This window comes from Cucurbita pepo, chromosome LG04 (genome assembly GCF_002806865.2).
Source record: "Cucurbita pepo subsp. pepo cultivar mu-cu-16 chromosome LG04, ASM280686v2, whole genome shotgun sequence".
In the NCBI taxonomy this organism is placed as follows: Eukaryota; Viridiplantae; Streptophyta; class Magnoliopsida; order Cucurbitales; family Cucurbitaceae; genus Cucurbita; species Cucurbita pepo.
This window is the reverse complement of record NC_036641.1, coordinates 6935956-6948750: the sequence shown is the minus strand read 5'-3', so window position 1 is coordinate 6948750 and position 12795 is coordinate 6935956. Positions and strand designations below refer to the sequence as shown.

At 36.5% G+C, this 12795-nt stretch overlaps 1 protein-coding gene and 1 long non-coding RNA gene across 5 annotated transcripts in view; one reads left to right on the top strand and one right to left on the bottom strand.

Moving 5' to 3' along the window:
• LOC111792551 overlaps positions 1-9560 on the top strand; it is a 40217-nt gene extending 30657 nt beyond the window's left edge. For all 4 annotated transcript variants that reach the window (XR_002814807.1, XR_002814809.1, XR_002814808.1 and 1 more), the window contains one exon: positions 9120-9560. This is a non-coding gene — a long non-coding RNA (uncharacterized LOC111792551). The remainder of the gene's footprint in view (positions 1-9119) is intronic.
• Positions 9561-11245: 1685 nt separating this feature from the next.
• Positions 11246-12745, bottom strand: LOC111792525 (uncharacterized protein At4g28440-like). The gene is made up of 2 exons (XM_023674042.1): positions 12383-12745; positions 11246-11705 (listed from the first exon to the last, which is right to left on the bottom strand). Exons 1-2 carry the CDS (start codon positions 12630-12632, stop codon positions 11518-11520), a joined length of 438 nt encoding a protein of 145 aa, XP_023529810.1. The 5' UTR covers positions 12633-12745; the 3' UTR covers positions 11246-11517.
• Between the last annotated feature and the right edge of the window lie 50 nt (positions 12746-12795).

Sequence of the window (12795 nt, the reverse complement as noted above, 5' to 3'; positions counted from 1 at the left end):
AATCGAAAGGAACAAATCTTGGAACAAGTACACACCTTAAGACATAAGTTAAGAACTAAAGGCCACAAGGGCTGATTATAAGGATTATGGACGACCAAAGGATGTTACAAGGATTAAGGAAGATACCGAGAAAGGAAGAGCATGAGACCCAAAGAACCAGTTAAGGACTAAAGACCACAAAGGCTTATTATATGGATTATGGACAGCCAAGGAATTTTACAAGACTTGACAATCTCAAGAAAGGATGTTGAGAAGACGATCGAAATGAACAAATCTTGGAACAAATACACACCTTAAGACATAAGTTAAGAACTAACGTCACAAGGGCTGATTATAAGGATTATGGACGACCAAGAGATGTTACAAGGATTAAGGAAGATACCAAGAAAAGAAGAGCTTAAGACTGAAAGAACCAATCAGGGACTAAAGACCACAAACACTGATTATAAGAATTATGGACAGCCAAAGAATTTTACAAGACTTGACAATCTCAACAAAGGATGTTGAGAAGACAATCGAAAGGAACAAATCTTGGAACAAGTACACACCTTAAGATATAAGTTAAGAACTAACAGCCACAAGGGCTGAGTATAAGGATTATGGACGAGCAAGGGATGTTACAAGGATTAACGAAGATACCGAGAGAGGAAGAGCTTAAGACCCAAAGAACCAATTATGGACTAAATACCACAGACTTATTTTAAGGATTATGGACAGCCAAAGAATTTTACAACACTTGACAATCTCAACAAAGGATGTTTAGAAGACAATCGAGAGGAACAAATCTTGGAACAAGTACACACCTTAATACATAAGTTAAGAACTAACGGCCTCACGGGCTAATTAGAAGGATTATGGGCGACCAAGGGATGTTTACAAGGATTAAGGAAGATTCCGAGAAAAAAGAGCTTAAGAGCCAAAGAATCAATTAAGGACTAAAGACCATAAAGACTTATTATGAGGATTATGGACAGCCAAGGAATTTTACAAGACTTGACAATCTCAACAAAGGATGTTGAGAAGACAATCGAAAGGAACAAATCTTGGAACAAGTACGCACCTTAAGACATAAGTTAAGAACTAACGGCCACAAGGGCTGATTATAAGGATTATGGATGATGAAGGGATTTTACAAGGATTGAGGAAGATACCGAAAAAAGAAGAGCTTAAGACTCAAAGAACCAATTTGGGACTAAAGACTACAAAGACTGATTCTAAGGATTATGGATAACCAAGGTATTTTAGAAGACTTGACAATCTGAACAAAGGATGTTGAGAAGACAATCGAAAAGAACAAATCTTGGAACAAGAAAACACCTTTAGCCATAAATTAAGAACTAACGGCCACAAGGGCTGATTATACGGATTATGGACGACCAAGGGATGTTACCAGGATGAAGTAAGATACCGAGAAAAGAAGAGGTTAAGACTGAAATAACCAATTAGGGACTAAAGACCACGAAGACTGATTATAAGGATTATGGATTGCCAAGGAATTTTACAAGACTTGACAATCTCAACAAAGGATGTTGAGAAGACGATTGAAATGAACAAATCTTGGAACAAGTACACACCTTAAGCCATAAGTTAAGAACTAACGGCCACAAGGGTTTAGTATAAGGATTATGGATGACCAAGGGATGTTTCAAGGATTAAGGAAGATACCGGGAAAAGAAGAGCTGAACCAATTAAGGACTAAAGACCTCAAAGACTGATTTTAAGGATTATGGACAGCCAAGGAATTTTAGAAGACTTGACAATCTCGACAAAGAATGTTGAGAAGACAATCGAAACGAACAAATCTTGTAACTAGTACACACCTTAATCCTTGACAATCTCAACAAAAGATGTTTGGAAGACAATAAAAAAGAACAAATGTTGGAACAAGTAAATGCCTCAAGGCTTTAAATTAAGGACTAAAAAGCCATAAGGGCTGATGATAAGGATTATAGATGGCCAAGCGTAGTTAAAAGGATTAAGGAATTCTTTGTAATACCAATAAAAGAAGAGCTTAAGACCCAAAGAAGTCGCCTTATACAAGGAGGATTAAAAGGAACATCTAAGCTACGAACTCGAAGCAACAACGTTAATTCTGCTAAGGCTTGTTGAACATAAAGACGTTATGCTCTACGATATAGGGAAACACAAGGAAGACTTGACAATCTCAACTAAGGATGTTGGGAAGACAATCAAAAGAAACAATTGTCGGAACAAGTACTTGCCATAAGGACTAAAGGCCACAAGGGCTGATGATAAGGATTATGGACGGCAAGAGATGTTACCAGGATTAAGGAAGACCTTGTAATGTCGAGAAAAGAACTTAAGACCCAAATAACCCCCCTATTCATGAAGGAACAAAATGAACATCTAAAATACAATCTTGATAGAACAATGTTAATTATGTCAATGTTGGTCGAACATAAAGATGATAAGCTCTACGATAGAAGGAAACACAAGGATGACCGGTGAAGATTTGTCAATCTCAACAAAGGATGTTAGGGAGATAGTCCAAAGGAACAAATGTCAGAACAAGTACATGCCTTTAGACATAAGTTAAGAACTAAGTGTTACAAGGGTTAATTATAAGGATTATGGAAGACCGATGTAGTTACAAGGATTAAGGAAAACCTTGTAATACCAAAAAAAGAAGAACTTAAGACCCAACGAACCTGCCTTGTACTAGAAAGAACAAAAGGAACATCTAAGGTAAGACTTGATAATCTCAACAAAGGATGTTGAGAAGAGACAGTCAAAAGAAACAAATGTCATTACAAGTACATGACTTAAGGCTAAGACATAAGTTAAGAACTGAATGTCACACTAGCTAATTATAAGGATTATGGACGACCAAGGGTAACTACAAGGATTAAGGAAGACCTTGTTATACTGAGAAAAGAAGAATTTAAGACGCAAAGAATTCGCCTTGTACCAGAAGAAACAAAAGGAACATCTAAGATAAGACTTGACAATCTCAACATCTAGTCAAAAGGAACAAATGTTGGAACACGTACATCACTTAAGGAATAACCAAAGAACTTAAGGCCACAAGGGCTTATAATAAGGATTATGCAAGACCAAGAGTAGATACAAGGATTAAGGAAGACTTTGTAATATCGAGAAAGAAGAACTTATGACCCAAAGAACCTGTTTTTTACAAGAAAGAATAAAAGGAACATTTAAGATACAACCTTAAAGGAACAACGTTGATTATGTTAAGGCTTGTTAAACATAAAGACAATAAGTTCTAGGATATATGGAAACACACTAATGACCAAGGAAAACTTGACAAACTCAACAAAGGATGTTAAGAAGACATTCAAGAGGAACAAATGTTGGAACTAGAAAATGTCTCGAGGGATAAATTCAGAATTATTAAAGGCCACAAGGGCTGATTATAAGGATTATTAACGGCGAAGGGTAGTTACAAGGATTAAGGAAGGCATTGTAATACCGATAAAAGAAGACTTAAGAACCAAAGAACTCGCTTGTACAAGATGAAAAGGAACATCTTAGCTACGACCTTTATGGAACAACGTTAATTATGTTAAGGCTTCTTAAACATAAAGACGATAAGCTCTACAATATAGGAAACACAAGGATGACCAAGACAATCTCAACAAAGGATGTTAAGAAGACAGTCAAAAGGAACAAATACCGAAACAAGTACATGCCTTATGGCATAAGTTAAGAACTAAAGGTCACAAGCGATTATGGATAGCCAAGGGATGTTATAAGGAGTACAAAAGGCTTTATTTTATCGAGAAAAGAAGAATTTACGACTAAAAAAACTTGCCTTGTACAAGAAGGAACAAAAGGAAGACCTAAAATAAGACTTGACAATCTGAACAAAGGATATTGAGAAGGCAGTCAAAACGAACAAATGTCGGAACAAGTTCATGCCTAAAAGGAACAAATGTCGGAACAAGTTCATGCATGGCTGATTAGGCCAAGAGTAGATAGAGATATTAAGGAAGACCTTGTAATGCCTAGAAAAGAAGAACTTTCGACCCAAAGAACCCGACTTTGTACAAGAAGGAATTAAAGGAACATCTAAGATACAACCTTGAAGGAACAACGTTGATTATGTTAAGGCTTTTTGAACATAAAGATGATAAGCTCAACGATATAAGGAAACACAAGGATGACCAAAGAAGAACAACGGATGGTTAGAAGACACTCAAAAGGAACAAAGGTTGGAACAGGCATAAGTTAAGAACTAAAGGCCCTGATTATAAGGAATTTGGATGGCCATGGGTAGTTCTAAGGATTAAGGAAGACCTTATAATACCAAGAAAAGAAGAACTTAAGACCCAAAGAAACCCGCCTTATACAGGAACAAAAGGAACATCTAAGATACGAACTAGAAGGAACAATGTTGATTATGTCAAGTCTTGTTGAATATAAAGTCAAGAAGCTCTAAGATATAAGGAAACACAAGGATGATCAAGGAAAGACTTGGTAAAAGGCAAGAACTAAAGGTCACAAGGGTAGATTATAAGGACATGCGGGGAGAAGTTCAAACCTATAAAAGGAACCTCAATAAACTTGGAAGGACCAAACTAAGGACAAGTAGCCTTCGACAAGATTTAGACAAGATAAGAACTGTTAACTTTCCGGGACGAAAGTTTTTAAGAGGGGAGAATTTGGAAGACACCAAGATTAAAACACTCAAGTGGGTTTAAGGAGCCCAAACAAGTTTCCCTAATTCGAGTTCCATGGTCCTTGGAGGGAAGATTTTTTTAAAATTCCAATTGGAGACTACTATCGAGTTCTTCAAAATTAAAGAGCCATAGTTAACCATTTTGCCCCAAATCAATTCCTACACCTTCTAAATGAGTTTCCTAACAAGTTTCATAAAGTTTAATAAAGGATCCGAGAGTTGAGGTTGGCCCAAACAAGTTTCCTTAATTCGTGTTCCATGGCCCATGAAATGAGGAATTCTTGAAATTCCAATTGGAGGCTACAAGAAAATCCGTCCGTCCAAACCCGTTCTATTGACTTTTGGGCTGCCAAAGATGAGTTTTCATGAAAACCACGAAGCTAAAGGAGGGTCTAGATCAGAGGGAATCGAAGAAAGTTCATTACGGGCCAATTTGGTGCAAAATTGGGAGTAATCCAAAATTCAATAACTTATTGCGTTAGCTTTGTGGCAATGAGAGAGATTTTTCATGAAGAAATTGGGAGCTAAAGATGTCCATATTGTTCTACCCAATAAACTTAAGAATCTGGTGGAAAATGATTAAGAAATCGAGAGATTCAAACTTGAAATTGGGAGCATCCACACGAATTCATTCTTCCAAAACTATTTTTTGAGCATGAGGGGAAGAAGATCAAGAGATTTCATGAAGGAATCGGGGTGAGATAAGGTCGGATGGTCCCAACCAGTAAGAATTTTTTTTGTTTTGATTCTATGAGGATTAGTTTTCTACGAACTTCTATGGTTAATAACTTGAGCTACATGCATGCTAAGATATGAAATCAACCTATTCTCTTCGTTGATTTACAACTTTCGTGAAGAAATTAAGGCAAAAAAACCCTTGTATGTGGAGAATGCTGTTTTTAGGTGAAGGATCACTGGCACGAATCGTCTTCTTCCACTCTCAATCAAAGAAGACGATGACTTGCCAGTTCAATTGAACTAGTCACATACCCCTAAAATGTGACCTTCCTTTGTTTTCCTCGAATCCTTTCAAATTGATTCTCATGAAATTCTTTTTGATTCCTACCTAAAAAAAGACTTATGTATGACCTTAAGGATAATTATGCAAGGAACTAGATCATGTTTGGGGTTTAAGCCAAGGTTTTAAGGAAATGACAAATCTACCTCTAAAGACCCTTAATAAGGATTTGTGATCTTTCTAGAACTTCAAGAAACATGTTATGATCTTTACGATCCCATGAAATGTTTATGACTTATGAGCTTAGATTAGGGCTTAAGAATTCATGGCAAATCTACCCCTAAAGACCCTTAATAAGGATTCGTGATCTTTCTAGAACTTCAAGGAACATGTTATGATCTTTACGATGCCATGAAATGTTTATGACTTATGAACTTGGATTAGGGCTTAAGAATTCATGTTAAGATTTATGCCATGATTGTGTCATAAGCATAACCTTGGAGAAAGAAACCAAGAACCCATGAGACTAAGAAAACACTCCAAGGACAAGAACCAATAAAAGAGTACAACACAAGCCCTAAGCTCACCGAGACTTAAGGACATAAAAGACATGAAATGTGATAAAGAACTCATACATGGTATTAAAAGGATTAGAATATGTTTGAGGTATGGACCATGATTCAAGTAGTAAAAAACTAAAATACCCCTAATGACCTCCTTATAAGAATGCATGAGGCTCAAGGGTTATGTTATGGCATGTTTGATGTTATGAATAACTTATGCTCATGAGGACAATATGACAACACAAATGAAGTTAGAGTGTGTTACAAATATGCATTACTATCGATTAGCCCTTAAATTTCAAGTAATCAAGGGCCTTGTAATCAAGATCCTAAGGCCATGAATCTAGTAAGTAAGCTTTAGACTAGCCCTTCATTTTCAAGTAATTGGGATGCTACTATAAGGGTCATGAATCAAGTAAGTAAGCTTGAGGTTAGTCCTTGATTTTCATGTAGTTAGTATGTTACCCGAAGACCATGAATCAAGCTAAGTAAACATGCTTTAGGTAATCTCGTGATTTTTAAGTAATCAAGATGCTACCCTAATGTCACGAATCAAGTCAAGTAAGAAAGTTTTAGGTTAGCTCTTGACTATTCCCTAGAATTTAATTGTCCACAAGCTTCTTAAATCATGACCAAATCATCAGCTCAGTAGCAAGACATAATTTTACTGCGGATCAATAGCCAATTCACTGTGATTACAGTAGACTTTATGATGCTTTGACGTAAGAACTCATTTTATTAAGGAATGCATCACAAAATAATAGTGAAAGTCAGAGAGGATCCTACTAATACACTAAGTTGTAAATGATTCGATGGCGAGAGCATACAGGAGTGAGCATGCACAAATATATATAGAATAAACATGTATACCGAGTCAATCTACCAATGAATACAGACCAAAACATAAAACATAATAAAGACAAAACAAAAGCAGTGCCTGAAGTTAGTAACATGTTGGTTACATTTTTATCCCAGTACTTAATAGAGAAAAATAAAGACAATATGCTTTAACCCAAAATAATTAAATTATAATGTTGGTTGTGTTGTAGGTTCAACCGTGCAAAAATCATCTCTTTTGGCTTTCAAATCTTTCTAACATTGCCAAAGAATTTCCTTGTATTGCTCACATCACAGGTGGTTTGCATTCATCTTTCTGTCTATAAACTCTGTAACAAAGATGGTTTTCAATCTACAAAGGTTGAGTGTCACATCCTAGTTCTATGCTCCCAAGTTCTTTGACACTTACAGTCTAAAAAATGCCATTGTTTTTGGTTCCATTCAAACATAGTGAATGCATTTTACAGTTATACCATTGTTTTTGGTTCCTCCAGACTATAAAAGAAAAAAAATCTACTAATCCAAAGTCATGTAAAGCTAAAAATATATATAGTAATTGTTTTTTTTTGTACAGGATGCTGTGAAATCTGTTTTGTACAGATTGATTATTTGACCCTTTATAGAGATCTTGCTGACCTGATTATTTATAAAGAAAGAAACCAAAGGGAAATTAATTTTTTAAGAAATGCATTGATGAGAATTGAGTTTTTTGAGTTCTCTGAGAAGCGTCGAAGAAGAGAGGGAAAATGATGTATTTTGGGAAAACCAAAAGCAAAACCACGAGAGTTTTATGCTCAAAGTGGACAATATCATACCATTGTGGAAGTCGTGGTTTCTAACATAGTATCAGAGTCAAAAGTGACAAGTGTTGAACAAATGGTGTACTTTATTCGAGGGCTCCAGAGAAAGGAGTCAAACCTCGATTAAGGGGAGGCTCTTCGAGGACTCCATAGGCCTTAGGGGAGGCTCTATGGTGTACTTTGTTTGAGGGAGGAGTAGTCCCACCTTGGCTAATTAAGAGGAAGATCATAGGTTTATAAGAAAGGAACCCTATCTCTATTGGCATGAGGCCTTTTGGAAAAACCAAAAGCAAAACCATGAGAGCTTATGTTCGAATTGGACAATATCATACCATTGTGGAGGTCCTGGTTCCTTTCAACCCCAATCTGCATCATTGTCGGTTTGCTAATAATGCATGAAATCTGTGGATGTGTATGTGTTACAAGCCTTAAGATAACATATTTTTCTTGATTTAAGTACAGAACATTCTCACCGACATAGGTTCTTGATTAATTAAACTCATTTGACAAAGCTTTATGTTTGTGTTGGCCAAGAAATTCCAGTATTTAGATATAAAAATACCGCTTTTAGATGTTGTCTGCATCAGATAATGAGATTGGTTTGGTTTTTTCCATGTTTTCTAAGGCTTCTCCAACTTCTTCATTGTAATCTGGAACCATTAGCCATAGAGATTAAACTATTCACGGTAGGAGACATAACTGATGTGTTTGAGTTGAGATCCTAGGAGTGGTAGCTTCAACTGATAGTGACCTTCCTTAAGTACCTCTTGTAGCATTACTTCCCTTGTTGCCTTGTCCTTGACAAAACAGTCCTTTTTTGAGCTAAACGAGCATAAGATTTTGAGTGATTTGAGGAACGTAAGAAACTTTTGAGTCTATTCCCATTCTACCTACAGAGGCCATTATCATGATATTCAGACATATTCAACAGTGAAGCAGTAGCCCCATTCAGCCAAAGAAAGATAGTGGTGAGTTGACAGAAATGAGCACTACAAGTTCCAGATCAGTTCTTAGCTATTGTTCTTGAGAAATGGCAGGATGGATTGTTAGATTAGGATTCTTAGCTATTGTTCTTGAGAAATGACATGATGGATTGTTAGAGCTGGTGTTCTTTTTCGAATAGCGTAATCAAAGTTTAGTGTTGAACAAGTTAGCGTAACTATTGTATTCTATGTGCTCAATTGGATGAACTTTTTGAATTAGATTGTGCTACTTGATGCTAGGACGTTGTTTGAAGATGTTTTTGCTGGGATTGACCCATGGTTAGATCCCTAGGCTTACGTTTGTTTCATGAATCTCAGGTACTCATACATCTTGTTTATTCCCTTTTAAGATTTTTGAAAAATTACAAGTACGAGGAAGGAAGAAGGCGCATGGGCTTAGGCGCTAGTCCGCGAGTGGGCGAGGGAACCTTGGCGTGTGGCAGCATGTGTGGGCGTATGAGAGCATGTGCGGGCACATGGCTTAACCCATTTCATCCGGTTCGACTTCTGTTTACATATTCTTTAGTCCTTCAATACTAACCTTAAAAATTACTAATGGAAGGATTCATCAGTGGAATTTTGAAGCAATTAAGTAGCCGCTTTGAGTTTGAACTTGTAAATGGTTATGAGCATGTTCATTATGTAATTGGAGGTTCAAGATTCACGACTATTTCATCTACGTACTTGACATTGAATTTGAAGATACTAATTGTAATGTTTAATCAGTGTTTAACGATGATATGTAATGTTTAATGATGATATGTGATGAATAGTTAAAGGGATTTCATTGCGACAATGCCCGTTACTAAGTTAGATGAGCTGATGCACAGGTATTTGGTCATGCTGTTCAGTCAGGTTTGCAAGTCTTTAATGTTTAGTTTGTGTAGCCATTGACTAGTAGACTGCATAGGAAGAACTACGGTGGACAGACATTTGCCTTTTATTTGGAATGGACTCGTGGGGCCTTCATGGTGGATTGCTTTATAGAAATGTCGTGCAATTATGAATTAAAAATGCTAATGGAGAGACTTATGTAGGGCTTCGTATTTGATGCTGATGCTTGTTTTCCACCACTCTAAAAAGTTATTATGGCTGTTAGGTGAGTCCCATTCAAATGATCTATTGGGGTGTAGAGGGCATTTTGATGCTAATTGGTAAATAGTAATATTCCACTTGGTTTGTCCAAGCCTCCTACCGCTAGTAGGTATTGTCTTTTTTGGACTTTTCCTTTTGAACTTTCCGTCAAGATTCTTAAAATGCGTCTGCAAATGAAAGGTTTTCACCTTTATAAACAATGTTTCGTTCCATTTTTCAATCAATGTGGGATCTTACAATCTACCCCCTTCGGGGGCTCAGCATCCTTATTGGCACACTCGGTGTCCACCCCATTCGGAGTTTAATGTTCACCGTTTGATATTCGGTTCTAATACTATTCGTAACAGCCCAAGCCCACATTGTTTTCTTTGGACTTTTCCTTGAGTTTCCCCTTAAAATTATTAAAACGCGTCTGGTATGAAGAAATTTGCATAGTAGTAAAGAATGTTTTGTTCCCCTCTCTAATCGATTGAAATCTCACAATTTGTAACATCTCATCATTTGTAACAACTCCACCGCTAGCAGATATTATTTCTTTGGACTTTTCCTTTTAAGCTTCATCATTTGTAACAACTCCACCAGATATTATTTCTTTGGACTTTTCCTTTTAAGCTTCATCATTTGTAACAACTCCACCGCTAGCAGATATTATTTCTTTGGACTTTTCCTTTTAAGCTTCCTCTTAGAATTATTAAAAAGCGTTTGTTATGAAGAAATTTGCACTCCTTACCATTATTAGAGAATGCGTTTGTTATGAAGAAATTTGTACTCTTGTAAAGAATGTTTTGTTCTTCTTTCGAATTGACTACACACTCTTGTAAAGAATGTCCAATTACACTCTTATAAAGAATGTTTTGTTCTCCTTTCGAATTGACTACACACTCTTGTAAAGAATGTCCAATTACACTCTTATAAAGAATGTTTTGTTCTCCTTCCGAATTGACTGCACACTCTTGTAAAGAATGTCCAATTACACTCTTATAAAGGATGTTTTGTTCACCTCTCTAACCGATTGAGATCCCACCGTTTGCATTTATCGGTCTAACGATAGATTTTACGAATTCAGAATGTAATCATCCACTCTATTTAAAATAGTGATTGTAAAGTTCAATAACGTGAAAATCTTGTTTTAATTTTTGCTTCTTTTGCACATAATCTTCAAGTGAATGTACTAATTTGAATGATTTAGACATGTTGAAATTCTATCCTAGAAATGATCAAAATTTATGATGAGTAAACAAATATCTGTGAGAGAGTTAAATGATGAAAGCTCAGTATACCTTTTGATAAGGAAACAATTGATGAAGAAGTTAGCTGAATGTCACCATAGTTAGACAAGTGATGCAACATAACGAAGATCCATGAGTAAAACCTTCTATATACTTTTCCAACCAATACAAGCAGAGAAATTAACATTTGGCCTTGCCTTCCAAGATCTGTGTATCACATTCAGACCCAAATTAAGCAGGTAGAACACTTAGTAGTCACAGCAATAGTCAACTTTATATTACCCTCCAGCAAGATTTGTGTTCCCATATAAAACTGTATACCAGTAAAAAAGCAGTCCACCACACAATAGAGAAAGTAAATCCATGATAAATTAACACTGCATACTTCGAAGTCACTCTTCAACATTAACCAGTTCATACTCAACCAGTGACAGATTGTTGTCCTCTTTAACCTCGAAGTCGGCTGGTTCAGCGACTTCAATTCGTCCCCATTTATCTACTGCTAACCTCATAGAACCCTTGAACATGTCAATCTTAGCATTCCGCAGGGTCACAGTGTTTCCTGGCTTCATGAGATCAACTGCAAAAATTACAAACATTGGTTCAGAATGACATGAAAACGCCATGATCTCTGAACCTTTTCATTTTGTTGGAGATGGGTAGGGAGCAATGATTGAAGATTTTACTCCACAGCCTCTAGAACTCCCACAATAAGTTGAACACAAACTCAAATTTCCCACTAATGTAAGTTCTTGCTTCCATTTCAATAACCAACAATAACAAAATATCATCATCCAGCTTCAGAATATCTTTTGATGCAAAAGAATTTAGAGAAGTACGTTGCTTGTTTATACACAACCATAAGAACATAACCATTCAAACACAAATTAACTAAACAAAAGATCCCCCAAGCTTATATAATTTTTTTTTTTTGGGACTCATTGTAACTACCAAAGGAAATTTCTCAATTACCAAGGAAAAGTTTTCATTCCTAGTTATAAAAAAAAAGTTACAGAGAAGAATACTTAATTCACCAAGAACAAAGATGAAGTTCGTAAACAAAAAAGAAAATCACTCACAGCAAAACATTCCAACAGAAACAAAGAGCTCTCAATTCTAAAAAAAAAAAAAAATCTAAGCAAAAGGAAATCCATATCCATCCAGTCTATCCAACTATTTTAGTAACCATACACAATCACCTCCAAAAAATGAGACAAATTAGGTTCACGAACATTCTACATCAACACAGAAACGTACCTTGGTCATTTCGAGCTGTGAAGACGATAGAACCAGTCTCATCTCCAACAAGACATTCAGAGATGCGAGTTAATTGCTGAGGGCGAGCCGTAGGCATGGCGGATCGTCCTCCTTTATTGACAACCTTAACATTTTTGGAGCTGACGACCTTCACGGTGAGAGTGTGGCCGCTCGAACCAGGCTTTAGATCTTCAACTTTAATAAACACAGGCTTCCTCTTTGCTGGGGCATTCACTGCTGGCGTCGCCATGGAAATCGAAGTAACAGAACGATACCCTGTCGCCGATGAAAGGGAAACGTGAAAATGGAGAATGAAATCGAACCTGAGGATCAAAACCCTAACCCTAAGAATTTAATTTCGGGTTGCACTCGCATTTGGGATTTTCAGATATTGGGCTTTACAAATATGGGCT

Bases quoted from the DNA above. Each gene is read 5' to 3' on its own strand.
- LOC111792525 (XM_023674042.1), bottom strand. From the start codon at position 12,632: ATGGCGACGCCAGCAGTGAATGCCCCAGCAAAGAGGAAGCCTGTGTTT. The intron at 11,706-12,382 runs GTACGTTTCTGT...TAATTTTTGCAG, and splicing joins CACAGCTCGAAATGACCAAG to TTGATCTCATGAAGCCAGGA.